This window comes from Microtus pennsylvanicus, chromosome 5, assembly GCF_037038515.1.
Source record: "Microtus pennsylvanicus isolate mMicPen1 chromosome 5, mMicPen1.hap1, whole genome shotgun sequence".
Classification (NCBI taxonomy): domain Eukaryota; kingdom Metazoa; phylum Chordata; class Mammalia; order Rodentia; family Cricetidae; genus Microtus; species Microtus pennsylvanicus.
In genome coordinates, this window is record NC_134583.1 from 50,508,921 (window position 1) to 50,534,845 (window position 25,925).

The 25,925-nt window shown below is 47.4% G+C and overlaps 1 protein-coding gene across 1 annotated transcript in view; it reads right to left on the reverse strand.

Moving 5' to 3' along the window:
- Scube2 (signal peptide, CUB domain and EGF like domain containing 2) overlaps nt 1-25,925 on the reverse strand; it is a 73,220-nt gene that overhangs the window by 40,999 nt on the left and 6,296 nt on the right. The window contains exons 3-9 of the mRNA XM_075971857.1: nt 23,633-23,758; nt 17,874-18,008; nt 13,045-13,170; nt 11,329-11,445; nt 10,415-10,504; nt 5,304-5,420; nt 4,208-4,330 (exon numbers count right to left, since the gene is read on the reverse strand). Coding sequence (XP_075827972.1) covers nt 4,208-4,330; nt 5,304-5,420; nt 10,415-10,504; nt 11,329-11,445; nt 13,045-13,170; nt 17,874-18,008; nt 23,633-23,758 — 834 coding nt within the window. The remainder of the gene's footprint in view (nt 1-4,207; nt 4,331-5,303; nt 5,421-10,414; nt 10,505-11,328; nt 11,446-13,044; nt 13,171-17,873; nt 18,009-23,632; nt 23,759-25,925) is intronic.

Consider the following 25,925-nt stretch of genomic DNA (forward strand, 5'->3'; position numbering starts at 1 on the left):
CATAATCTGGGGTCACCTAAGAAGAGGAACTCACAACTGAGAAAGGGTCTCTAGCTGACTGGCTGGCAGACAAGTCTGTGGAGCATTTAACAACTGATGCAGGAGGGTCCAGCCCACTGTGGATAGTGTCGTCCCTAGGCAGGTGGTCCTTAGTGGTATAAGAAAGCTAGCTGAAGGGCTGGAGAGATGGCTCAGTGGTTAAGAGCACTGGCTGGTCTTCCAGAGGTTCTGGGTTCAATTCTTAGCATCCACATGGCAGCTCACAACTGTAACTCCAATTCCAGGGGATCTGGCACCCTCATACATACACACAGGCAAAACACCAAAGCACATAAAATAAAAATAGCATTTAAAAAGAAAAAGAAAAAAAGCTAGCTGAGCAAGCCATGGAGAGCAATCCAATATGGAGGGTCTCTCCATGGCCTCTGCTTCAGTTCCTAACCCCAGGTTCCTGTCCTGACTTCCCTCAATGATGGGTTGTGATATGACATGTAGGCCAAATAAAGCCTTTTCTTCCCAAGTTGCTTTGATCACAGTGTTTAATCACAGCAATAGAAAACAAACTAACATACATGAAGGCAAATGAGATACCTAAAAATAGCTTCACAGTTGGGCGGTGGTGGCGCACGCCTTTAATCCCAGCACTCAGGAGGCAGAGGCAGGCGGATCTCTGTGAATTCAAAGCCAGCCTGGTCTACAAGAGCTAGCTCCAGGACAGGTTCCAAAGCTACAGAGAAACCCTGTCTCGAAAAAAAAAAAATAGGTTTATAGCTTAGTTTGTAAATAATAATTTATAAACTAGCCATCCATTATCATCTTATCTATTTATGTCTAAATGGTGAAACAAAAAAGAAAACTCTTTGGTTGGAGACAATTCTGGCTACTACCTATCTCTCATCTTACAGAATTACTCTTCTGGCCCCCAAAAGCCTGTTGATCTTGTGTCTTAATGCCCTCTGTGTGATTTTCTATGAAAGATGCTGAAATCGGGTCGGTTAAGGCAGAGTGGATCTACTTGGACAATCTCTTGTTCTGTTACTCCTCTATGGGGGAGGATTACCATGTCCTCTATGTCCCTGGCTCAGTGGGGACATATCCCTAACAGCAAGCAGAGCCATGCACACCGACTCTGGAAGCTGCATCTGTGGACTGAAGCTGATCGTGGGTTTTTCTGTCTCTCTCCTGGAACTCTTGGGACTGTCTTAATTGGTGCCTCCAAATGGATAAACCCGGGTCACACTTAGTGGCCGACAGCCACAGCATTGGACTAGACCACTTTGTCTACACCAAACATGCCTTGAAAAGCTATAGTAATAAAAGGCAAACATGTTAGCCAGATGTGGTAGTGTATGTCCAGACTTGGGAGGCACTTGGGAGGTCAAGGCGGTAGGATCACCGTGAGTTCAAGGTCATTAGCTTAGGCAGTTTCCAGGCCAATCAGGATTCAGTTCAACTCAAAATAACAACAGTGAGAAGGGATGGGGGTTCGTGGATCAAGAAAAATGAAAATGCAAAATACAGAAGGGAAATTCTTACAAAGCCCTTCTTTCCTGGATTTTCCCAGCAATCCTGACAGTTTCTTCAGCAAATTCACTCTGCGCAAATATTTGTTCTACCAAGAGGAACGGTGGAAAACGAGAAAAAGTCAGTTCCTTCCTGGCACTCGATGCCATTCCATGAGATCTGTTAACTCTAGCCAGTTGCTGACGAAGAGCCCTCGTTCAGTAGCTGACTTTGGCTGCTCACTGTGGACCTCTCTGCTTTGCCAAAAATAATGAGATCACTTTCCTAATTCCTTTTTAATGTGTTTACACAGCTTAAACATATTTCTTGCCCTATACATTATGAAACATTGTATGGAACAGCAAATTTGCTTTCCAAGTCAAACCAAAGAAAACCACAAAATAATTATCTAGAATTAACTCACTGAATTTAAAGGAGAATGTATTTGAACTGCCTGACAAATTATGTATTAAAAACAAAGGGAAGGCACTCTGCAAAGTGTCCTTCTTAAAAATTGTTTCATCATTTGTCTTGTGTGTGTGTTCGTGTGTGTGTGTGTGCACATGTGTATGAAGGCCCATTGTTCCAATTGCTTTGTATGTGTGTATGTGTTCATGTGTGTGTGCACATGTGTATGAAGGCTCACTGTTCTATCGTTTGTCGTGTGTGTGTGTGTGTTCATGTGTGTGCACAGTGTATAAAGGCTCACTGTCCCATTTGTTGTGTGTGTGTATGTGCTCATGTGTGCACATATGTATGAAGGCTCATTGTTCCATCGTTTGTCTTGCGCGTGTGTGTTCACGTGTGTGCACGTGTGTATGAAAGCTCAGAATCAGAGGCTTCCTCGACTGCTTCCCACCTCATTTTGTGAGACAGGGTTTCTCACTGAACCTGAAACTTGCTGATTCCACCAAACTGACTGGTCATTCAGCTCTACGAATTTTCTTGTCTCTGCCTCCCACAACTAGAATTACAGGTACACACTGCTGCATCCAGCTTTGTAGGTGGATGTAGATGGGTCTCCCCAGCTCCCAATATTACATTTTATATCCTGATTTTTATACAGTGTTGGGCTTCCGTTTGAGGTTTTTGTGGTTTTGTTTGTCTGTTTTGTCTGGGTCTCTAGCTAAGCTGGGTTCACCTTAATATGTAGTCAAGGATAGCCTTGACTCTGGGCCTCCTGCTCCTACTGCCCTAGTACGACAGGTGATCACAGGTGTGTGCCACCATGTACGGTTTATGCAGTGCTGGAGGTCCAACCCAGGCCTTTGTGCATGCTAGGCAAGCATCTGCCACCTGAGTTAGAGTTATATTTCCAGCCATCAGTGAGTCCCCGATGCTCAGATGTCCATTTCTTACTGCCAGAAATGGAACAAGGTGGATGACAGTGATCTATCCCGAGACTTCCTTCTTATGTATGATAAGGCATGAAAGTTGTTTATCTAGAAATAGAGATGAAGCTTGTCCTAAATCAGCTGTTAACATTGACAGCTGCTGCTCACCTTGTCCTAAATCAGCTGTTAACATTGACAGCTGCTACTCACCTTGTCCTAAATCAGCTGTTAACATTGACAGCTGCTGCTCACCTTGTCCTAAATCAGCTGTTGACATTGACAGCTGCTGCTCACCTTGTCCTAAATCAGCTGTTAACATTGACAGCTGCTGCTCACCTTGTCCTAAATCAGCTGTTGACATTGACAGCTGCTGCTCACCTTGTCCTAAATCAGCTGTTAACATTGACAGCTGCTGCTCACCTTGTCCTAAATCAGCTGTTGACATTGACAGCTGCTGCTCACCTTGTCCTAAATCAGCTGTTAACATTGACAGCTGCTGCTCACCTTGTCCTAAATCAGCTGTTGACATTGACAGCTGCTGCTCACCTTATGTGGGACGGATACAGTTGAAACGGAGTCGATCGGGGCCAAAGAAATGGGTCAGTGTTAAGAGCATATACCAACCACTCTTCCGGAAGACTGGATGGGGTTTAGCTCCCAGCACCCACACCAGGTGGCTCAGAACTACCTGTTAACTCCAGCTCCAGGGGATCTGATGCCTCTGGCTTCTGTGGGCACCTTACATGTACCTGCCCACACACAGATATACACATACACATATTTAAAAATAACTTTAAAAACATAAGTCTTCAAGTAAAAGAAAGAAAAGAAAAGGGGTCGGGTCTGTAATCTTCCTACGAGCCAAGCAGTATTTCTCCTATCACCCCCTTCCACCCACCTCAAAGTGCACAGAGCAGCCATCCACTGTAAGGGTTGGAAGAAGGGACCAGCTGGTTTGGATGAACCAACCGTGGCTTTTTGCTAGGAAGAAGTATTATCCAAATGCACAGATTTTTGCCAACTTTTCTCAAATATCCAATTGCAGTAAAATAAATTTTAGAAGAAGAAAATGATCTCTAATCTCAAGATCCAGCCATAACTCTGATTGATCATGCATTGTTTCCTTTCTAGCAGGGCTTTCTGCTGTAGTCACACCGGATGGGCTTTCTGTGGCAGTCTCTGATGTCAACAGCTTAGTTCCAAACATATGTGAGCGATACCATGTTTTCACTCAGCCTGAGATGAAGCAAGTGACATCCGGATTGGAGACTAGAGTCCACGACGCCATCAGGAGCAGGGCTCACCCACACCGTCTCTGTCCCACCCAGGGTTCCCTGCACACCCCAGCTACCGACCGATTCAGCACGCACCTTGGCAAGACTTCTCATCTGTTAATAATTTAAATCCTTTTCTGCAGCTGCAGTCAAAACTGCCCACGGTGTTTTTGCAGAAATGGTTACAACCTCCATTCCGGGTCTGGCACTCATCAATATCTGTAACAGGCAAGCACTGTAACAATCAGAGAGTGATAGCTGCCCGGCTTCCCTGGTCCCCAAACTGCTGTCGTGTGTTTCCCTCATCCTCAGAAAGAAAAGCAGACCCACATGAGCACTTCAGAATGTTCACTGAGAATTTCAGTCGTACAAGCATCTTCCTGTCTGGCTGAAAGACAAGTCCCTCATCCAGCTAACATTCTGACTGTCCATGACATTGGAAGCATTGAGCAAAGAAACCTTGGAAAGGAGTGGTGATGTCATGCTCAATTTATTCTCATCTTCTACTGCCCTCCAAAGATGAGACAACCACCATTAGTACACTTTCTATTCCTGCTTAATGACTAAAGCCATAAGGGACATAAGCTTTTGTTTTTGGCAAATTGCACAATGACCAAATAGTCTCAACGTTTCTTAACGATTCCTGATACTTAATCTTATCTTTCCCCAGTTTCATCTCATAACCAGTTTATCTGTCTTTTTATCATGCTAAAGGACTAAGAACCCTTTGTACTCTTGCCCATGAAAGACCAGCAAGTCCTTAGGGTCTGTCTTCATTAGTAAAAGTTAATGGTACAGTTATTCGTTAAGTGCTAGGGATAATAATCTCAGCCGTTATTTACACAGTAATCTCGAGGCTATTATTTATGATAGGTTGATGTTATCTGCTGCCAATGAATGTTCTATGAACCGCCTTTTGCTAAGAAGGCCACTTGTCTGAAATGGATTATCTGGTGCTTGCAGAGGCTGACCTTCTCAACAGTTAGTGTAATTAAGTCACTTCTAATTAAGCTTACTCAATTACAACCGTCCACTAGCCCAAGGAGGAAAAGCTCCCATCAATATGAATCATAAGCAAAGCTGGGAGCACAGAAATGGCGTGGAGGCCTCTATCCCACAGATCAGCAGTGCAGGCTCCCTCCGCCCAGGCCTCGGGCCCACAACCCCCAGCTCCAGGACAAGTGAAGGTTACCTTTACAAGTCTTCCCGTCCAACTGGAGGGTGAACCCAATGGGACAACTGCAGTGAACCCCTGTGGATGTGTCCCTGCAGGTGCGATCACAGCCTCCGTTGTTGACGGCACACGTTTCTGACGAGAGGGGGAAGGACGGTTAGCTTCCTAAAGGAGTGATACCCCGGAAAGCACAGAGGGGTGCTCACGGTCACACCCCTAGCCTCTGCCATCTGCAGGTGTCACGGAAAGAGAGTTGCTACTGCATCTCCTTGCCCCTCAAGAAGGGCTGCTCCGAAAGCTGGTTACCAGAGAGATAAAGCTACCTCCCTACCTGGAGAAAGATTCTCCATCCACGACAGGTCCCTGGTGACCCACGGCCAACAGCTGCTAAGTGTGACCACTCAATCAGCAGACTAAACCGAGTGCAGAACAGGGCAAAAGAGGATGCCTTTCTTATTCCAGGGGTTTCTCTTTCATCTGCGATCCCAAGCATTCCCTTGCTACACAGTAATGGCTTTGCCCTTGCAAATGCCAACTTACTCGACGTCTCTGTGATAGACCTGTGATAACTACTGAAAATGAGCTCCAGAAGGTCTTCATTTTCCACGGTCATTCTCAGTGATAGGTAAGCACTAACCAACATTCACTCAGCGCTAGCATCCAAAAATCCAGGAACTTACATAGCTACCTCATTTGAAAGCCTGAGGAGACAAGCTTAGCACTAATTAAACGCTATATATATCTATCTTTGCTTCCTCTCAAAATTTCATTACAGTATGCCGGGCGGTGGTGGCGCACGCCTTTAATCCCAGCACTCGGGAGGCAGAGGCAGGCGGATCTCTGTGAGTTCGAGGCCAGCCTGGTCTACAAGAGCTAGTGCCAGGACAGGCTCCAAAGCTACAGAGAAACCCTGTCTCGAAAAAATAAAAATAAATAAATAAATAAAATAAATTTCACTACACTGAGATTAAATAAGTGCTTAAATGTGTAGTACCTCAGGGACAAAGAAAATGGAAGAGAAGACAAAAAAGATGTCAACTATTAGGAAGTGAATGTCAATGGAGCAGAAAGTTAATCCCTTGCCTCTGCAGAGGAGCTGCTGAAGGGGCTAAGTCATAGGAACCCCAGAATCCAGGAAGGCCAGGAGATGGGAAGCTCTTTTGGAAGCAGAAGTGAGGATGGAGTTTTAAAAAATAGAATGGGTTGCCTGGGAAACAGGACCCCTCTGGCCATTCCCATCCTCCACACCCCCACAACCCCCACACAACAATGCCTCACCACCACCACCAAGTTTTTATTTCCAGATAGCCAGGTTCACCAGGTCCCAGCTCTGGTGCAGTTTCCACTCTGGGGAAGTCAGGGAGTATAGAGGAGGGAAGGAGAAACACAGTGGATAAGATGAAAGTCTGTGCCTAGACACATTGTTAAACCCACACAGCCAGGGATGCTGGGAGCTAAGTTTCTATCCCCACGCAAGAGGCTGAATGATTCCTCAGAAACTTAACCAACTCGACCAGATGAAAAGACTTCAGATGTGAAGTCACACAGATACAAAGCCTATCAATCAATCCATATGAGATCCAACTGGCTTTTTAGTTTTTCACTGATGAATATGAAATCAGTCAAGAATTACCAAATATTTAGGATATTTAGTATTTTAGATACACACCAAAAGGAACGACAAAAGAAAGAAAGAAACTTAGAGAAGACAAAGATAACAGAGGAAGGAACTGGAGAGATGACTTAGTGGACCAAAGTGCATCAAGCTCCTGCAGAGGACCTGAGTTCAGGTCCCAGCACCCATGCTGAGTGACTCACAACTGCCCATAACTCCAACCCCAGGGCAATCTGAAGCCTCTGAGGCATCTGCACTGGCATGCATACACACAATAACAACATCCATTTTTTTTAAAAAAGATAATATGAGAAAAGGAAAGAGTAAAACATAATTTCTTCAGGGGGCAAGCGAAGCATCCATGAAATGTGAGCAGGTCCCTATAACAAAGACCCACGTAAATGCTGGGGAAAACAGGAACGTGGAAATTTTTAAAAAGAGTCATGCAGGAAGATTAGAAGGTAGAAAAAGTGAGCAAGCTAGAAACAAAAGACACAGGGAAGAAAATGAGAGGATCTCTGGAGTTGCTACTGTCAGCAGGGAAAGAACATAGAAGACCTGGGAAGCAGGTCAGAGCACACCAAAGGGGACATTGCCTGAGATCTCAGATCACCAAGGACAAAGACAGGGCCCTGAAAACTCCCAGAGTGAAGCTTTTCGAGGTTTCCCACCCTGGATCAAGAGGGCTGGGAATGTAGTTCAGCTGGGTGAGTGTTCCCTTAGCATGCATGGAGCCCTGGGCTCCATCCCCAGCACTGCAGAAACTGAACCGTGTGGCCCCTGAAATCCCAGCACCTGGGTCAAGGTCATCCTTAGCGCTAGTGAGTTTGAGGCTAGCCTGGGCTACATGAAATGAGAGAGGGAAGGAGGGAGGGAAGAAGGGAGAATGGAGGGGCAACATGAAAACAATGAGCACTGGTGTCAAGATTCTGATGACAGAAAATTCATCCAACTCTGACTTCTATAATGAGCCAAGTTCTCGATGAAAGCCAGAGGGAGAATGCATGCAAAGGCATTTTGAGGGACACGAGGTTTTTAGAAACCTTTATCTCATCCACACTATAAAGTGCCAAAACAGGAGATCAGCAAAGGGGGTTCCTAGGCCCCCGGGAAAGGCGCAGCTGACGGAGCTGCAGGCCAGGAGTCAGTCAGACCCTCCCACAGCAGCGGGAAGCCTCAGAAGAGACTGACAGTCAGAGAGGAGAACAGAGCTGAGAAGTGGGGCTGCCTCTGAGCACACTGAGAAGCGCTTCAGAAACCCCTGCCAAAGACTCCCAAAGGAAAAGGAACCGGTGGGTGGTTTTTAGAAAACAGCTCTCCTATTTGCAATCAAAGGAAGAATAAAAGGGCAGTTGTCACAGGACTTGGGCGCATTGTGTGTGGATGCTCACAGTAATGTAAACACTTAATATTGACCTAAATTTTGATTAGCTATATTAAGGGCATGGGAGAAGTGTGTGTGTGTGTGTGTGTGTGTGTGTGTGTGTGTGTGTGTGTGTGTGTGTGTGTGCACCTGAGTTTGAATCCCTAGCAGCCTTATTTGGGAGACAAGAGGAAACGGGCTCTGAGGAATCCATGGTCAGCCAGTCTAGTCAAATGTTGGCCAGCTCCTGGTTCAGTGAGAGAACCCTGTCTTAAAATGTAAAGTGGACAGTGCCAGAGGCTAACACACAAAATAGACCTCTGTCCTCCACGCTTGTGTGCCTGGGTGAGCAGTGAGCACACGCACACACGCACATACACACACACACACACACACACACACACGCACATACACGTGCAAAGGAAGAAAGAAAAGAAAATCAAGCAGCAGGAGATCAGAAAGGGCCCCTGCTTGGTAATCAATGGTTGGTCAATATCTTACCTGACTAGCAAACTCGGGAGCTATTAGATGAACAACTTTATTTAAATGAAACCAAATCTCCACAATAACATGCTGAGAGATCTGTCTGGCCCCGTCCCCACAGCCACTGCCTCTTCTCTCTCATCTCTTCTCTCTTGACTGCTGGGGCTGTGGGCCAGCGGTCCCAGGCCCCCCAGCCAAGTGCCACTCTTCCCCATTCAGCTCCTCCAGCACTAACATTGGCTGGGTCAGAGATGGAAGGCTGGTGGGCACAAAGACAGACAAACTGCCATGTGAAGCTGGAGGCTGCCCAGGACACTGCCACCACGGCTAATCAGAGAGAAGAGAGCTGGTGTCCCATGGCCACCCACCGCATCCCACAGCCTGGATGGACTCTGGGCGCTTCTGCATATTATTATCTTTGTAAACATCTATTATTCCTATGTATGTATGTTGGTAGGTAGGAGCACATGTGTAGAGGTCAGCAGACAATCTGTGGGAATCCATCCTCTCTTCCCACCATGTTGGTCCCAGGATCTACTCGGGTCCCCACACTTGACAGCAGGCAACCATACTTACTGAGCCATCTTGAAGACCTCATGTTACTATCTTAATTGAATTTCCTGATAACCCTAAAGGATTTTACTACGTTCTATTTATTTTTATTTATTTATTGTTCAGCTGGGGTCTCACTAGTGTTCCTGACCAGCCTGGAACTCACTCTAGACCAGGATGACCTCCACCTCACAAACATTGGCCTGCCTCTGCCTCCCAAGCGCCAGGCCGTGTGCTGATGATGTGGGGTGTCCTTCTGTATATGTGTTGCTCCTATTGGTTAATAGATAAAGCTGCTTTGGCCTATGGCAGGGCAGAATATAGCCAGGCTGGAAGAGATATATAAAGAGAATAGGCGGAGTCAAAGAGACGCCAGGTAGACTCCAATGGAGACAGACACTGGCTGAAACATTACTGGTAGACCATGAGCCTCGCGGTAAAATATAAAATAAGAGAAATGGGTTAAGTTAAGATGTAGGAGTTAGTTAATAAGAAGCCTAAGCTAATAGGCCAGGCAGTGTGGTAATTAATACAGTTTCCGTGTGATTATTTCGGGTCTGGACGGCCGGGAAATGAATGGGCTGCCTCGGCCTGTATGCAACTCTTCCTGCCTTATATTTATTTATTTTCAGACAAGTTTTCCTGTATCTCAGGCTGGCCCCTAATTTATCACATAAACAAGGTGACTTTGAACTTCTCCTCCTCCTGCCTCCACCTCCTGAGGACTATGGTTTTAGTCCTGTGACATCAAGTTCAGTTTATGTCGTGGTGGGGTCAAGCCCAGGGGCTTTGTACAGGCTAGGTAAAGACTCTGACCAGCTCCACCCCTAGTGCTTACATCTGTTTAAAGAGAGACCTACAGACGGGGAGAGTCTCACTGAGGTTTGCCACGTCTCACAGCTGGTTGGGCAGCGCTAGGGCACTAACCTGATTATTTAATGGCACAGGGCCAGGGGGTTTGGCCTATGATTAAAGGACTGTTTGGGGAAAGAGAACAAAGCATAGCCTGGCTTCAGAGAAGCTGCTCATCCCAATCCAGCTGGCCTTGGGACACTCGGGCTCTAAGCTCAGGAGAGGGACGGGGACAGTGACGGCCAAGGAGGAGAGGTTCCATACCCATGAGCAGCCGTCTCTTCACCCGTTTATCTCCGTCGGCCACTGATGTGGCGTTGCTCTCTGTCCCCTCCAGGATGGTGCCCTCTTTCTCTACAAGAGAAACAAAACCACACTTGTCAGGCTGAACGATCAGATTACTCATTCTCCGAGCAACCATTTCTGCTGCAATCTCAGGCATGAAACGTGAGCAATGGCACGTGTGTGAGTGTCCACGCCATAAGAACAGGCCATTATATGGCTCTGTGGGAAACAGCATATTAAATGACTGAAGACCCTTACAAATACTAAGTATAGGAAGCGGTTGAGAATATAATGCACCGGCCAAAGAGACTCCAGGAAATACAAGCTTCAGAGTAACTGCAGAATTCTCGGTTCAAGATAAGAACTCCAAGAGAGCTGGGCTGTGGTAGCAGGCGCCTTTAATCCCAGCAATTGGGAGGCAGAGACAGACTTGTCTCTGTGAGTTCAAGGCCAGCCTGGTCTACAGAGTGAGTTGCAGGACAGGCTCCAAAGCTACAGAGAAACGTGTCTCAAAAAAAAAGAACTCCAAGAAAGCCAGGAAGGTCATGTCTAAAATGCAGGGCAGATTTTGACTGTAAAGGTCACTGGGCCATCACACACAGACAGCTTTATCCTCCGTCACCCTCTTCCTTTGTAATACATTGTCCAGGTCTCTAGAATACCAGCTTTCAGAGCAGCCCAGTCCATGAGAGGAGGAAGAGCTTTGCAAAGAGAGAGGGACTCCCACCCAAAAGTAGGCCCCTCCTACTGTGAAGGGGCCTTGGGTATTAGCCATAACGTGCATCTGTTTAGTGCGGCTAAACACTATTGAGGGTTAAGGTTAAGAAGAGGGCTTGGGTAGGGGTGGGCAGGCCGAGGCAAACCTTCCGCTGGAGGGAGGGGAAATCACTTACCCAGACAGCTCCTCCCATCAACATGCAACCTGTACTGTGGATGGCAGCTACACACGGGACCTTCAGCTGTATCTTCACACAAGTGCTGACACCCACCGTTTCCATGGTTACAAGTCACTGAGATGGAAATGAGTCAATACATAAAGCACTGAGGTTTCCACCACCGGAGCTAGGTTTGTTTCCAAAGAACTTTTCACTTTTAAAAACAGGGTCTCACTATGTAGCCGACCTGTATAGCTCACTGTGTAGCCCAAGCTGCCCTTGAACTTACAAAGATCCACCTGCTTCTACTTCCCAAGTGCTGAGATTAAAGGTGTGTACCACTGTGCTTCCCCCCAAAATTGATTTCTGCTCTGCAAGGATCTGAGCACCTAGTGCACATCTGACCTTGACATGAGAAAGACCTTCCACTCAGACACTGTCCGTGCCTGTGTATGCAATGTCACCATGTCACAGAATAAACCACAGGAGTACAAAGACAAGACTTGAGCAAAGTATAGGGAGTCAAATATGGGAAGGCTGGGTGGGGAAGAACTCACTATGTGGGGGGAGTTAAACCAAGGACTCTGGCCTCTGCTTCCCTCTCGGCTGAGGTGTGCCTGCTATCCCTGATGTATCCAGGGCTTCTGGAAATTCTCAAGCACTTTGTGTCTGGAACAAACTTTTAATTTAATTTGCATGTCTCGGTCAGGGAAGCTCTCATCAAAGTTCACCTGGTTTGGTTACAAGAGAAGGTAGCCAGGGGAAACGGCACCTCTGCACACAGTGATTGCAACACCAACCAAGAATTATGAAGACTGTGTACGAAAGCACTGATGGCGGGCCAAAAAGAAAATTTAAAAAGTCAACTCTGAGACTATGGGATTGCAACAGGGGAGGCAGCGCACCTTTAATCCCATCACTCAGCAAGCAGAGGCAGGTGGGTCTCTCTGAGCTCCAGGCCAGCCACACACAGAAAACCTCTGGCAAAGGAAACAGGAGGGGAGGGCAGGTTTTCATTACATGCCTCTCAGTGTTTCGATTTTTACATATGTAATATTTCTAATTTAAAAGAACTAATTATTTATTTGTGCTACAATCACACCTATGTGAAATTTGGGCATGCATATGAATGATGACTAAATAGGAATATGGAAAAAAAGAACCAGCTATGCTATGTGATTCTTTGTTTGGCGTTTTGAGATAGGATCTCATGTGGCCTAGCTTGCCATCTAACTCATTCTAAAGCGAGTATCCAAGGATGACCTTAAACTCCTGATCCTCCTGCCTCTACCTCCTAAGTGTTGGGATCACAGGAATGTGACTTTTTAAAAAGTTCTTCAAATGTCATAAAAAACGATACTTTTAAGCATTTAAATCTTAAAAAACATTTAATTTTAAAAAAGAAAAAAAAAGAGTTGAGTGGTAATGGCACACACCTTTGACCCCAGCACTTGAGAGGTAGAAGCTGCAGGATCTCTGTGAGTTCGAGGCCAGCCTGGTCTACAGAGCTAGTTTCAGAACAACCCTGTCTCAAAAAGGAAAAACAACAAAACAAAGTATAAAAAAAACAAAACAAACCTTACTGCTCTGGTGAGAGCACAAAAGGCAAGGGCACCTGTTACTGAGGCTGAAGGCCCGAGCTCAATCCCCAGGCCTCCCACAGCTTGCTCTTGTGTCCCTGACTTGTGGTTCTTTCTCTGACCCCACCTCAGCCAAGTGACAGTTCGTACTTACAGATGCAGTCTCTCTGGTTCTTAGCCAGCTCAAAACCAGGCCTGCATCCACAGGCAATGCTGCCCCTGGGGGCCTCCTTGCAGATGTGACTACAGCCATGGTCCTTGTTCATACAGCTCAGGCCCTCTGCAAGACAACAGCAGGGAGCAGGTGACACAGCAGAGAGAGCCGCAAGGATGGATGCGGGACGGCCACAGGCGTGCCCTCCGGGATCCCTACCGGCCCCATATCTCATTCGTCTTTATTTTTGAGACAGAATCTTCCTTTGTAGCCCAGGCCAACCTTGAACTTACGTTCAGACGTAGCTACAACTCATCATGCTCCTGCCTCTACCTCCCGGGTTCTGGGTTAATAGGCTTGTACCACCCAGATGACCCCAGGCACACTTTTCAAAGACTGGCTGGCTGGTGAGATGGCTCAGTGGGTAAAGGACGCTTACCAACAAGCCTGACCAATGGAGTTTATCCCTGAAACCCACACAGTAGGAGAGAACCAATCCCCACAAGCTGTCCCCTGACCTTCAGACAAGCGCAATGGCCTGTGGGTATACACAGGAGTGCACACACACAAAAACACACACGCACAATAAATACATAAAAATAATATGCATTAAAATCAGGCTGGGACAATTAACAGAGACACGAAAGATTTCTTTTGTCACCTAAGAGATACAATGCCTCAAATTTTCCTAAGGAAGAGGAGCTGAGGCTAGAGAGACGGCTCAGTAGTTAAATTAGCAGTTCTCAACCTTCCGAACACTGAGACCCTTTAACAGTTCCTCGTGTTGTGGTGACCCCCAACTATAAAATTATTTTCATTGCTACTTCATAACTGTAATTTTACTATTGCTAAGAATCATAATGTAAATATTTTCAGAGACAGAGGTTTGCCAAGGGGGTCGCGGACCACTGCTCGGAATGAGGGTACCACAGCAGCAGAAGTGTCTGCGAGGGTTTATCAGCAGCCTGCCTCATGAGGAGACCAGCTCACGGAGACTGTGCTGTCTAAGTCCCAGACCCAAGCATAAGCCTATGCTGTCCTCCCAGTCGGGACTGCATCAGTAAGGATGTGTGCACACACTTTCTTGGCATTTGTGTAATACAACTCTGAAACAGCCCTGGAAGAGGGAGGGGCTTGGTTCTCAATGGTTAGGAAGCCCACGAGACTTTCTAACTAGAAGTAGGACTTTCTTAAACTTGAGTTCTGGAAGGTCTTCTTCGGCTTCACTAGGACTGAACACTATTTTGTATTCTACCCCTAAAACCACAGACTCTAATAAAGTGAGTGAGTGTCCTCCCTGCCTGCGTGTCTGGGGGACAGTTACTTCCAATGACATTTCTGTCTCAAAAGACAAGGCCGCAGTGAAAGCGTCCTCTACTCTCTTGGGTCTGCCCAAAGACCACCTTGTTTCCATTTGACAGCTCTGAGCTGTATGTCCCACACACAGTCTGCTTCACACTGCTGGGATTCAAAGGCCGCTGCCAAGGGCTGCTGTCAAGTAGCAGAGAAAGAGGTTTGCACTCGGTTTCTGCATTGGTCTCTCTGCTCTGGCTGGCCCTTTATGAAGATGTCATTCACGCCCCAGTACCGAAACGGCACAGGAGGTGAGAGCTGCCCACGGAGGGAGTGTCCTTCCCTCCCCCAAAAGACCCAGCAAGCCTTGTATTTGTCTTTGGGTCAGTGGAGCCTTTGAAGTAACTGAGGCAGGGAGATACTTGAAGGTAACAGTGCTCGAAAGCCAGGGGTAGGAGCCCACAGAAAGTCCATCCCCAGACAACTTCCCTTCACCTTCTAGATCTCTCACTCGGTCTGTGTGCCTAAGGCATTTGCAGAGTGACCTTTGCTGTCCCAGAGTTCATTATACAAGAAATATTTCATACCAAAGACAAGAAGTCATCAGGATACACAAAGAGACTGCCCCTGGTGTCCCCTCATAGCAAACTGGACCTGAAGTCACCAGGAGGTGATGAGGATTGAGACAACTCTAAAAGTGTGGGTGGCTTTTCAAGAGGTGACCCCCAAAGCTTTTCCCAGCACCCCAACTCAAAATATGGCCACGGCTAGAGGAGGTAGATAGATCTGGTTCAAACCAGGAAGGCCAGCCAGGGCCCTAACTCCCCAAGGACCTGGTCTGGTAGTCATGTCTAAAGCAAAGGCTTTACCAAAGGGAAGATGCTCAGAAATTGTGGAGATTCCCCAAACTTTGCTCCCTTGCCAGCCTTCCTCTGTAGGATATTTCTGGGAACTTAAAACAGAATAAGGAGCCAGTCTGGTCTACAGAGTAAGCTCCAGGACAGCCAGGGCTATACAGAGAAACCATGTCTTCAAAAGCCAAATAATAATATTATAAAAATAAGACTATTCCTTGAGAATGTGACAGAAAATACATAAAGTGAGAACTATGCACTACTGAATGCAGTCTTCCCCGTGGCCCCGATGTCTCCCAGCAGCTCGGCCAGGGCATCAGTCCACTGTCCAAATACCCTCAGCACAGCCAAGACAAAGGAGAAATGCTCATTTTGAGAGCCTGAGCACCCCTGAATAGGAACAAAGGCGGGTTGACGGCGATGCTTCTCCCCAGCCTACCCTCCATTACATGGGTGAAAACACACATTCTCTTGATTCAGCTCTGGGCTTTCTAAAGATTTGTAACAAAAATTCTGTAGCTTGAGTTTCCATCAAAATCAGCTAGCAGTTCCCCTTATTGAAAAATACTTAGTAAATAATTTTTTAAAAAAAGCAGTAGCAATAGAAAATACTAGCCTGTGACATTACCTCCCTTTTACCTGCTTTCCATTGTGGATTTTAAGGTCTATCTGAACACAGTCTCCAGAAGGATTCTGTACACATGAAGGAGGGGGTCCTAAGGAACGATTGTTTAGAAGTCGTTTGGTTGAAAAAATGAAATCCTAGGGTGAAAGGGGGTCCCCACTGCACACTGCTGTAACCTGCTGGCTCGCACTGGCAGGAATCTGCTCAGCAGTCAGGTTGAAACACAACAAACAATCAGAGCACTTCCAGACCACAAAGGCAATTCTCGGATTTGGGTTTCAGTTCCAGACATCTATGCTCATGTTAAGTACTCATCAGGGGATCCAAGAATGTCTGAAGTGTGGAAGAGCTAGAATTCTAATACAGCTCGCAGAAAGAACCGCACTGGTGTTTACCTCTGAGAAGCCTGGATCTCAAATCAGTCTAGGGGCTTGTAGGAGGAGAGGAGACTGTGCCAGGGGTCTGGAACATAATGTAAGTAGGAGACTGGAAGCCCTCCTGGGTGGGTGGAGTCTATCCTGGGGGTGCTGAGGCAATGGCTTTACCAGCAGGTCATTGCCTCCCTCCTCAGCCACCAGAAGAGAAAGTCAGAGCAAAGGAGAGGTGCTCTGAGATTGTCATTCTCTGCCTGCCTCCTTAAACGATTCCCATCTCCAGTTCTGACTTCCTGTGAAACTTCATGCAATGCCCCCAGGATCCAGAGACCCCAGCAGGAAGAAAAAAGCCATCACTACCCTTCAAGGGCCACAGTTGACATGAGGAGAAATCAGAACCAGTGTGTCTGACTCCGCCCACGTGAGCACTGAGACTGGGTGACAACGCTGTCAAACCCGCTGCCCCACCCAGGCTTCTCTGACAAGCGCTCTCCATGAGGAAACCTTGAAAAATCCACTAAAGCCATGATAAACAATAAGTTTATAAGTTTGTAATTAAAAAATGGAAGAACTTTTAAAGAGACTTCACTCTTAAGATGTGGGAATCCAACCAGGCGATGGTGGCCCACACCTTTAATCCCAGCACTCGGGAGGCAGAGGCAGGCGGATCTCTGTGAGTTCGAGGCTAGCCTGGTCTATAGAGCAAGTCCCAGGACAGACTCCAAAGCTACGGAGGAACCCTGTCTCAAAAAACTCAAAGGAGGAGGAGGAGGAGGAGGAGGAGGAGGAGGACGAGGACGAGGAGGACGAGGAGGACGAGGAGGAGGAGGAGGAGGAGGAGGAGGAGGAGGAGGAGGAGAGGAAGAGGAAGAGGAAGAGGAAGAAGAAGAAGAAGAAGAAGAAGAAGAAGAAGAAGAAGAAGAAGAAGAAGAAGAAGAAGAAGAAGAAGAAGAAGAAGAAGAGAATTGACTGATTGGTTACTTGTTCTTGCCTCTCCCTCTCAAGACTCTGTCAAAGTCATGGGAATTTTAAAATAATAATAATAAAAGACATAAACTCAAAGCAAAGAGTATGACAGGGAGACCATCAGAGAAGGGTAATGGCTGAATGGGTGAGGAGAAAGGGAACACAGAGAACCTCTAGTCCAGAGAGGGGAATCTTACACCCCCCCCCACACACACACACAAACACAGAGCCCTAGAAGCATAGAAGGCAAGAAATCCAAAACTCAGAGCAGGGCCTGCTGTGGCTTGGGGCTGCAAGAGGCTAGACCCAGGGGGAGGGTCCAGCTCCCACTCCCGCCCCCACCCCCAGGGCAGAGCAAGGGGCAGGCTTGCAATGGTGCTGTGGCTCCCAATGTCCTTTTGAAAAACTTGGCAAATAATACACCTAATTTCTCCAGAGCCATGTTCTGGTGTCTGAAAAGTACTCTATTTAGAGATTAGGATCAGAGGGTGTGAAAGTTTGCGAAGACCTGAGATCCCACAGACTGTCACGTTGCTAGGTGACGAAGATGAAGGTAACAGAGCTATGTCCTTCTACCAGCACATCCTGGACTTGTCCCCAACCTCCAAAACTAGCACTCTGCTTCCCTGATAAAGTCATTGTGCGGGGGGGGGGGGGGGGGGGGGGGGGGGGTCTCTCTGATAACTCTGCCTCCCACCCTCAGCCAGGCCGAGGTACCTTCTGAGCGGTGAATGCAAGTGTGCTGATTGTCACTCAGAAAGAAACCTTCTTGGCAGCCACACTCATAGCTCCCCAGGACGTTGAGGCAGGTGTGTTGACAGCCACCATTGTTCTCCATGCACTCGTCCACATCTGGAAGGAAAGAGGGATCAAGAGTCACCGCTGTGGCTGTTTCAAAGCCCCACCCAGCTAGGGCGCTCAGGGATTCCTGCTAAGAGATGCCCTCCTGAGCCAAAAGAGCTGGTGGTTGGTTCGCCCAGCCCCCATGGGTCTGGGGCTCAGCTAGACAAGCCCCTGGGACAACACAAAATAATTGGTTCACAAAAGCCACGGAACACCTTCACTTTCTAAAGCACAGGGCCAGATGGGCAAGATAGGGCTTGGTTTCCTGAGAATGCCTTCAGGACAGAAAAAAAATGCTATACAATGGGTCCTAAGATAAGATGAAGGGTGGGACAGGAGGAAGAAGGGAGGGGGCAGGCGATTGTGTGCCTGCAGCAAGGCCTTTGTGGGGATAGCCGACCAGGGCTGGGCCCTTAGGAGTCCTTCAGTTACAAACCTGGAGAAGAGAAATTCCAGGCTGGAGGGCCAGAGCCCTCCCCTTGCTTGGAGGCTGGGAAGCTTTGAGCTTTGAGTGTATTGGATAGCAGTGAGTCATGCCATTTGGCTGGAGCCTGGGAGACGTGGAGGGAAGTCACAGGAGGTATGTTCAGGAAGATAGATTAAGGTCACACAGCCAAGCCCCCTCTCTGGGAAATCTCAGGCAGCAGTAGAGATGGGGGAAAGCCTAGGGTCTGGCACCATGTGCACCAGAGACAGTCCAAACCAGTGCTGTGGGAAGAAATGGAACAGAGCAGCTGCCCTTGGGGCAAGCTGGAGAGGCCAGCGGGAAAACTGCTGGGTTGACAAGATGCCCCAGGGGTACTGTCACTGTTTCAGTGCTCCTTGGAGGACAGGATGGAGGCTTTCTAGAAAGACTAACACCGGTCTCAGAAACAGAAACGGAGACATGGTTGTTCCCTCCCCCCAAGGCAGAGAGAGTTCTCCTAACGTGCTGAAGTGTGAGGGCCCAGCAGACATGAGGGAGCAGATGGATGGTATGGGCAGACAACACTGTGGGGTGGTGTGAGCACTGTGGGGTGGTGTGAACACTGTGGGGTGGTGTGAACACTGTGGGGTGGTGTGAGCACTGTGGGTGGTGTGAACACTGTGGGGTGGTGTGAACACTGTGGGGTGGTGTGAGCACTGTGGGGTGGTGTGAGCACTGTGGGGTGGTGTGAGCACTGTGGGGTGGTGTGAGCACTGTGGGGTGGTGTAAACAGTGTGGGGGTGGTGTGAACACTGTGGGGTGGTGTGAGCACTGTGGGGTGGTGTGAGCACTATGGGGCAGTGTGAACACTGTGGGGCGGTATGAGCACTGTGGGTGGTGTGAACACTGTGGGGCGGTATGAGCACTGTGGGTGGTGTGAACACTGTGGGGCGGTGTGAGCACTGTGGGGTGGTGTGAACACTATGGGGTGGTGTGAACACCATGGGGTGGTGTGAGCACAGCTTTGAACATCATTCACTTGTGGATGATGAGAGGGCCAAAGCCAGAACTGTGGAAAAGCAGAATGGCACAAGCCAGGTAGAGAATTCTGGACAGTGCCAGGGGCAGGGAAGATTCAGCAGAGGAGTGAGCAGGAGTCCCCAGAACCTGGAAAGACACTGGCAGAAAGGAAGTACCGCTCCCTTCCTTCACTGTGGCCTGAGCCCCTGCCCCAGCTGTGCTAAGCCTTCTCGCTACCCTTTGTGGGTCCTCACTAAGTGTGCACGCCTGGCAGATACATACAGGGTTTTGTTATATAATACAATATAAAATCGTAGAACTTAGTAGAGCACAGGTTAGTGTTCATAACATCAGTGCGTGAGCAACAAACAACACAGAGCAGATGACCAGAGTCAAGAAGGAAATTTTCAGAACCTCAGATAGCACAAAGGCTCAAGGAAAAAGCTGATTTAAAAAACAAAACAAAGCAGGGCGGTGGTGGCGCACGCCTTTAATCCCAGCACTCGGGAAGCAGAGGCAGTCGGATCTCTGGGAGTTCGAGGCCAGCCTGGTCTACAAGAGCTAGTTCCGGGACGGGGACCAAAGCTACAGAGAAACCGTGTCTCGAAAAACCAAAAAAAAAAAAAAAAAAAACCAAACAAACAAACAAACAACCACTTTTCCAGCTTAATAGTCCTGTGCCTGTCACCGAATCCTGGGTGTATCTGTAGTCAGAAAACTCACATTTAAATGTCTGTTATCTGGTTTCAAGACGGGTCCTCCTACACTGGCGAGCAATGTTCTCCTAAACTGATGGGACTGTAGCCATCCCCTGAAGCCTAACAAACTTGCCCCGTCTATGCCAAAGGAAGCCCATGCTGGGACACCTGGCTTAGGCATTCTGCAGTGAGGGCGTGGTGAGCAGGAACTCCATCTCCCTGGCATGCCTGAGGGCAAGCTCTCCTGGGTCACGATGGCCCCATTCCCTGTGCCACTAACTAAGTCTCCTCTCCAAACAATCGGCAATGTGTTATCACGTTGGTGACACACTGAGATGGAACAAATACAGTGTGTGCCCACATGACAAGCATGGGTCAGTAGCTAGTGGGTGTCTTCAGACTCCACCTTGTAGCAGTCCCCAGAGACCTGGCTACATCTTCCAGAGACATCAGTGTAGCTGGACTCCGGTAAGGTCAGGCAGTGGTGCTGTTAAACCTCTCAGAACTGAGGTCAGGTGGGCGGGCTGCAGGGAAGAGTGTTGTTGTGTTCCATGTATTTGCTTCCCAGACTACAGCACTGAGGGCCTCGGAGCTGAGGCGTCTGTACTCTGCATGCTACTGGGTATATTTGTAGCTAATGTGTTTAGGGGGCTGGCCACAGGGAAGAAATGACCCCAGAAAACACAGGAACCTGCCACTCCAGAGGAGTCTGGGCTTTCTTGACACAAGCATTTTGTCACAAAGTATTTAGGCCCAAAGAAGTCCCTGTGTGTGCTCCTCCTCCTCCTCTTCCAAATGGACAGCTTTCCCTCATGTCTTTCTTCCTCCTCCTCCCTCTCTTCTTGCTTCTCCTCTTCTTCTTTAAGACAGGGTCTCATGTAGTCCAGGCTGGTCTCAAACTTGCTATGTAGCTAAGGATAACCTTGAACTACTGATCCTCCTGCCTCTGACTCCAGAATACTGAATTTACACATGTTCCCCATATCTATTTTATGGGGTGCTGGAAATTGAGCCCAGGGATTTGTGCAGGCTAATATAATTTTCTACCAATGGGCTGGAAAGATGGCTCAGAGGTTAAGAGCACTGGCTACTCTTCCAGAAGATCATGGTTCAATTCCAGCACCCACATGGCAGCTCACAACTGTCTATAACTCCAGTTCTGACACCTTCACATAGACATGCATGCAGACAAAACACCAATGCACATAAAATTTTATAAATTAAAAAAAAATATTCTCCCAACTGAGTTATACTCCCAGTCTTCTACTACCTTCCCTTAGGGTTCTTTAGCCCTTACACACATGCTCAGTGGACACCTAGGGTCTCCACAGAATTCATGTCCCTTGTGGGTGACAAGGACATTCAGCTGAGTCATCTGTTATTGCCTAAGGCAAGACTCTAGGCCTGGAAATCTGTTCGAAAGCCCCACTCGACCTTGGTTGGCGTTGTTAGACCTTGGATTGTCCAGCCTGTTGCTCTCTCGGGGAGCTCACTCCCCACAGAGATGTCCAGGTCAGCCATCAGATATCACCCCTCAAAATGACACTTTAAACAAATCACAGGGAAATCTTCCTCCAAAGATGGAAAACAAACCAACAATAACAACAAAACCCTAGTGTGTATGCTGTCCCACAAACTGAAGCCTTGTCTGAATTTTCAACTCATTGTGGTTTATTTCTGCTCACAGGGTTCTTTCTCAATGTATTCTTTTGAGGAGCTGCCTGCTTAGGAGTTTTTACTCCCCTAGCCACCCACGATATGACTGACAGCTGCAGGCTTGGAAGCCCACAGGCCTGTACACTCAAACCTGGCCTCTCTCATGGACACAGACAAGAAAGGTTCAAGCCAGGCAATACTGAAATGTCATATCAGGGCTGAATCCCAAATGGAATGTTCTCCTCCTCTGCCCCACTCCAGAGTCCAACCTTTCAAACACAAGTTCAGCCTGGACTTAGAGAGAGAGGAAGGGGTGTTCACGTGGGTGTCTGCACGTGTGTACATGTGTGAGGTCAGAGCTCACGGTCAAGTGCCTTCCTCAGGTGCTCTCCAACTTATATTTTTGAGTCAAGGTCCCTCCCTGGACATGGAGCTCATTAACTGGGCTAGGTCATCTGGTCAGTGAACTCCAGGGATCTGACTGCCTCTGCCTCCCCAATGCTGGGACTGCAAGTGCATACGCCATGCCCAACTTTTACATGGGTGCTGGGGATCTGAACTCAGGTCCTGAAACTCGCACTGCAGGCACTTTACCAAGTGTGCCACCTCTCTGGCACTTCTAGGGCTCTTCAAGCCGATCACATGACCATTCCTACCACACCATAAAGGAAGATCTGTCTATCTGTCTCCCAGATACAGAGCCTGGCCCCTTAGTTGGCCTGTAGGTCAGCCCCAGAAAGGGTCATCAGCATACCGCCCTCCTGCAGGGCTGATAGAGTGAGCCAAGCAAAGCCGACCGCCTGGGGTGCTGCATCCTCCCACTCTCTGCAATCTCAGCACCAACCTCCAGGACTTCTAGGTTCTGACCTAGAGCTCTCGTCAGGAACCGGTGGAGACACTCTGCAGTCTTCACTTCAAGGGGACATGCCAGGGAGTGTTTCTGAGTTGCAGAAATCCTGGAGGATGCTCACAGAAAGCTTTTGTCTTTCATATATATATGGGAATCTTCCTGACTGTGACCCAAAATATATCTGAGGCAAGAATAAAGACATAATACTTAAAGGATAAAGGATTGTTGGATTCTTTCAATAGAACACCTAAGATATAAATGGCAGTAAGTCAATGTCAGAAAAATTAATAAAGCCGGGCAGTGGTAGTGCACATCTTTAATCCCAGCACATGGGAGGCAGAGGCAGGTGGATCTCTGTGAGTCTGAGGCCAGCCTGGTCTACAAGAGCTAGTTCCAGGACAGGCTCCAAAGCCACAGAGAAACCCTGTCTCAAAAGACCAAAAGAAAGAAAGAAGAGAGAGAGAGAGAGAGAGAGAGAGAGAGAGAGAGAGAGAGAGAGAGAGAGAAAGGGAGGGAGGAAGGAAGGAAGGAAGGAAGGAAGAAAATTCAATAAACAGTAATGTCAATGGCCACCCATCCCTTGGACTAAAGCAATTTGCACTTTACCCACCCAGTTTTCTGTCACATAGACTAATGTCTAAGGGGCCAAAACCCACATTTCCCTGATCTTTTGATCTCTTTATATATATATATATATATATATATATATATATATATATATATATGTAACCAGGGTCTCATGTAGCCCAGGCTGGCCTCAAGTTTGTTATGTAGCTAAGGATGATCTTGAATTACCGATCAGTCCGCCTCTATCCCCTAAGTGCTGAGATGACAGACATACACCACCATGCCTGCTTTTGCAGCATTGGAGATGGAAGGCAGGGCTTTGTGCATGCTGGGCAAGTACCCTGATGACGGAAATGTACCAGGTAAGTTTCCAAAAAGAACGAGGATGCTAGAGGGTGGGGAGAGGAAAATGGCCATGGTCAAATGTTTTTCTTACCGAGACAATTATGACCGTCATGAGCCAACCTGAAGCCATCGAAACAGGTGCAGCGATAGTTGCCTGGAATGTTTAAGCAGTCGTGGACACAGCCTCCATTTAGCTCATTGTCACACTCATCCACATCTGGAAAGTAAAGGAGAGTCGATCCAGTAGTTACTGTTTCTTTAGGAGACGTATGTATGCATTTACCTGGTAGCCAGCCACCCCACTTCTTAGAATCCACCCAGATAGAAAAATAAACAAGCGCTACTCATTAATTGCTGTATTATTTCAAATTACAAAATACTAGAAGCAACCTAAAAGTTTGTATTTAGGACAGCAATTTAATGGCTGGGGTGTGTGCTGACTGCCTTATGTTAACTGACACACAAGCTAGAGTCATCTAGAAGGAGGGAATCTTTTTTTTTTTTTTGGAGTTTTCAAGACAGGGTTTCTCCGTGGCTTTTGGGTCCTGTCCTGGAACTAGCTCTTGTAGACCAGGCTGGCCTCAAACTCACAGAGATCTGCCTGCCTCTGCCTCCCAAGTGCTGGGATTAAAGGCGTGCGCCACCACTGCCCGGCTGAAGGAGGGAATCTTAATTGAGAAAAATGCCTCTATAAGATCAGCTGCAAGGCATTTTCTTAGTTAGTTATTGATGGGTGAGGGCCCAACCTATTGTGGGCAGTGCCAGTGCTGGGCAGTTGGTCCTGGGTTCTATAAGAAAGCATGCCGAGCAAGCCATGAAGAGCAAGCCATAAGCAGCACCCCTCCATGGCCTTGGTATCAGCTCCAGACTCCAGGTTCCTGCCCTGTTTGAATTCCTGTCCTGACTTCTTTCAGTGATGGACTATGATATGAAAGTGTAAGCCAAATAAGCCCTTCCCTCCCCAAATAGCTTTGGTCATGGTGTCCATCACAGCAACAGAAACCCTAAGTCATGGTACATCCACTCGATGTATTCTATGTAGCTCTAAAAGAGAATGAAGATGGTTGCTATGAAATGATTTGAAATAATTAATATACTGTTAAATGAAAAAATCAAAATGCAAAAGAGTGCCTAGAATATGTTAAATTCAACACATAAAAAACACACATGCATACAAAATTTCAACATGAATAAAGTTTATGTGGGAATAAAGAGTCTCAGAAGAGCTAACGCCATTCAGAAACATCCAGAGGAACTTACTGTAAGGCTGTCCTTAGAACAGCAGCCTGAGGATAAGGAGATCATGGAACAGAACTAAGGGTACAAAAATGAGACCATGGGCAGACATGCAGAAAATGACAGACCTGAGAACACTCAGCCCTAAGCAGGAGATCTCCATCAAATCCCTCCTCTCAGGGGTTGGGGAACCCTGCAGCAGAGGAGGCAGAAAGAGACAGAGAGGACAGAAGACACCAAGCAGACAAGGCTCTCTAAATCAACAGGACCAACACACATATGATCTCACAGAGACTTAGACGGGTCTGCACCACATGGGGTCCTAGCGCTAAAAGGCCATCTCTAATTTCCCATCCCTAATCCTGAATAACCTCCAATTGATAACCACTTGCAAATGAAATTTTTAGTTTGCTCAAGGGAATCTCATGGGGGAAACAAACTCCTCTTAAGGGTAGGCTGGATGCCTAGCAGTAGATGTCAACAGGAAAGGAACTCGATGGCCCCTTTGGGGTTCCTTGTCTCATATTCCATCCCCTTCCTCTCTCTCTCCCCTCTCACCTTAAAGGTCCTTTGAGTATATACTATGGCTTCCAGTTTTGTGTTTTTATGGGATTCCTGAGTGTGTAAATGAGTGTATCTCTGCATCTGTATCTGTTTCTTGTGCCTTCTCCTGAGCTCTTTTCCTTCTGATTGTTCTGTCCTAGCCCAATGTGTTCATTTTTATTTTATTTTACTATTATCCTTTAAGAAGCCTATTTGTTTTCTAATGAGAGATAGAAAGGGAGTGAATTCAGATGGGAGGAGAGGTGGGGAGGAACTGGGAGGAGTAGAGGGAGGGGAAACTGTAATTAGGATATATTATGTGAGAAAAAATCCATTTTCAATAGAAGAGAGAGAAAAAGAGAGGTCACAAGCTTGAAGCCAGTGCAGGCTGTATGATGAGTTTGGGGACAGCCTGGATCACATAGCAAGACTCTGTCTCAAGAACAAAGCCCATGGCAGGTCTGTAGCACAGACTACTTATTCTCTGCTTTTTAAAAAGAAATGAAATATGGATACAGACTACAGAAAGAACTGCTTCAAAAGCAGCACCAAGAGCACGAATCCAAACACAAGGAGCTCATCTATATGAAGCATCCAGGAAAGGA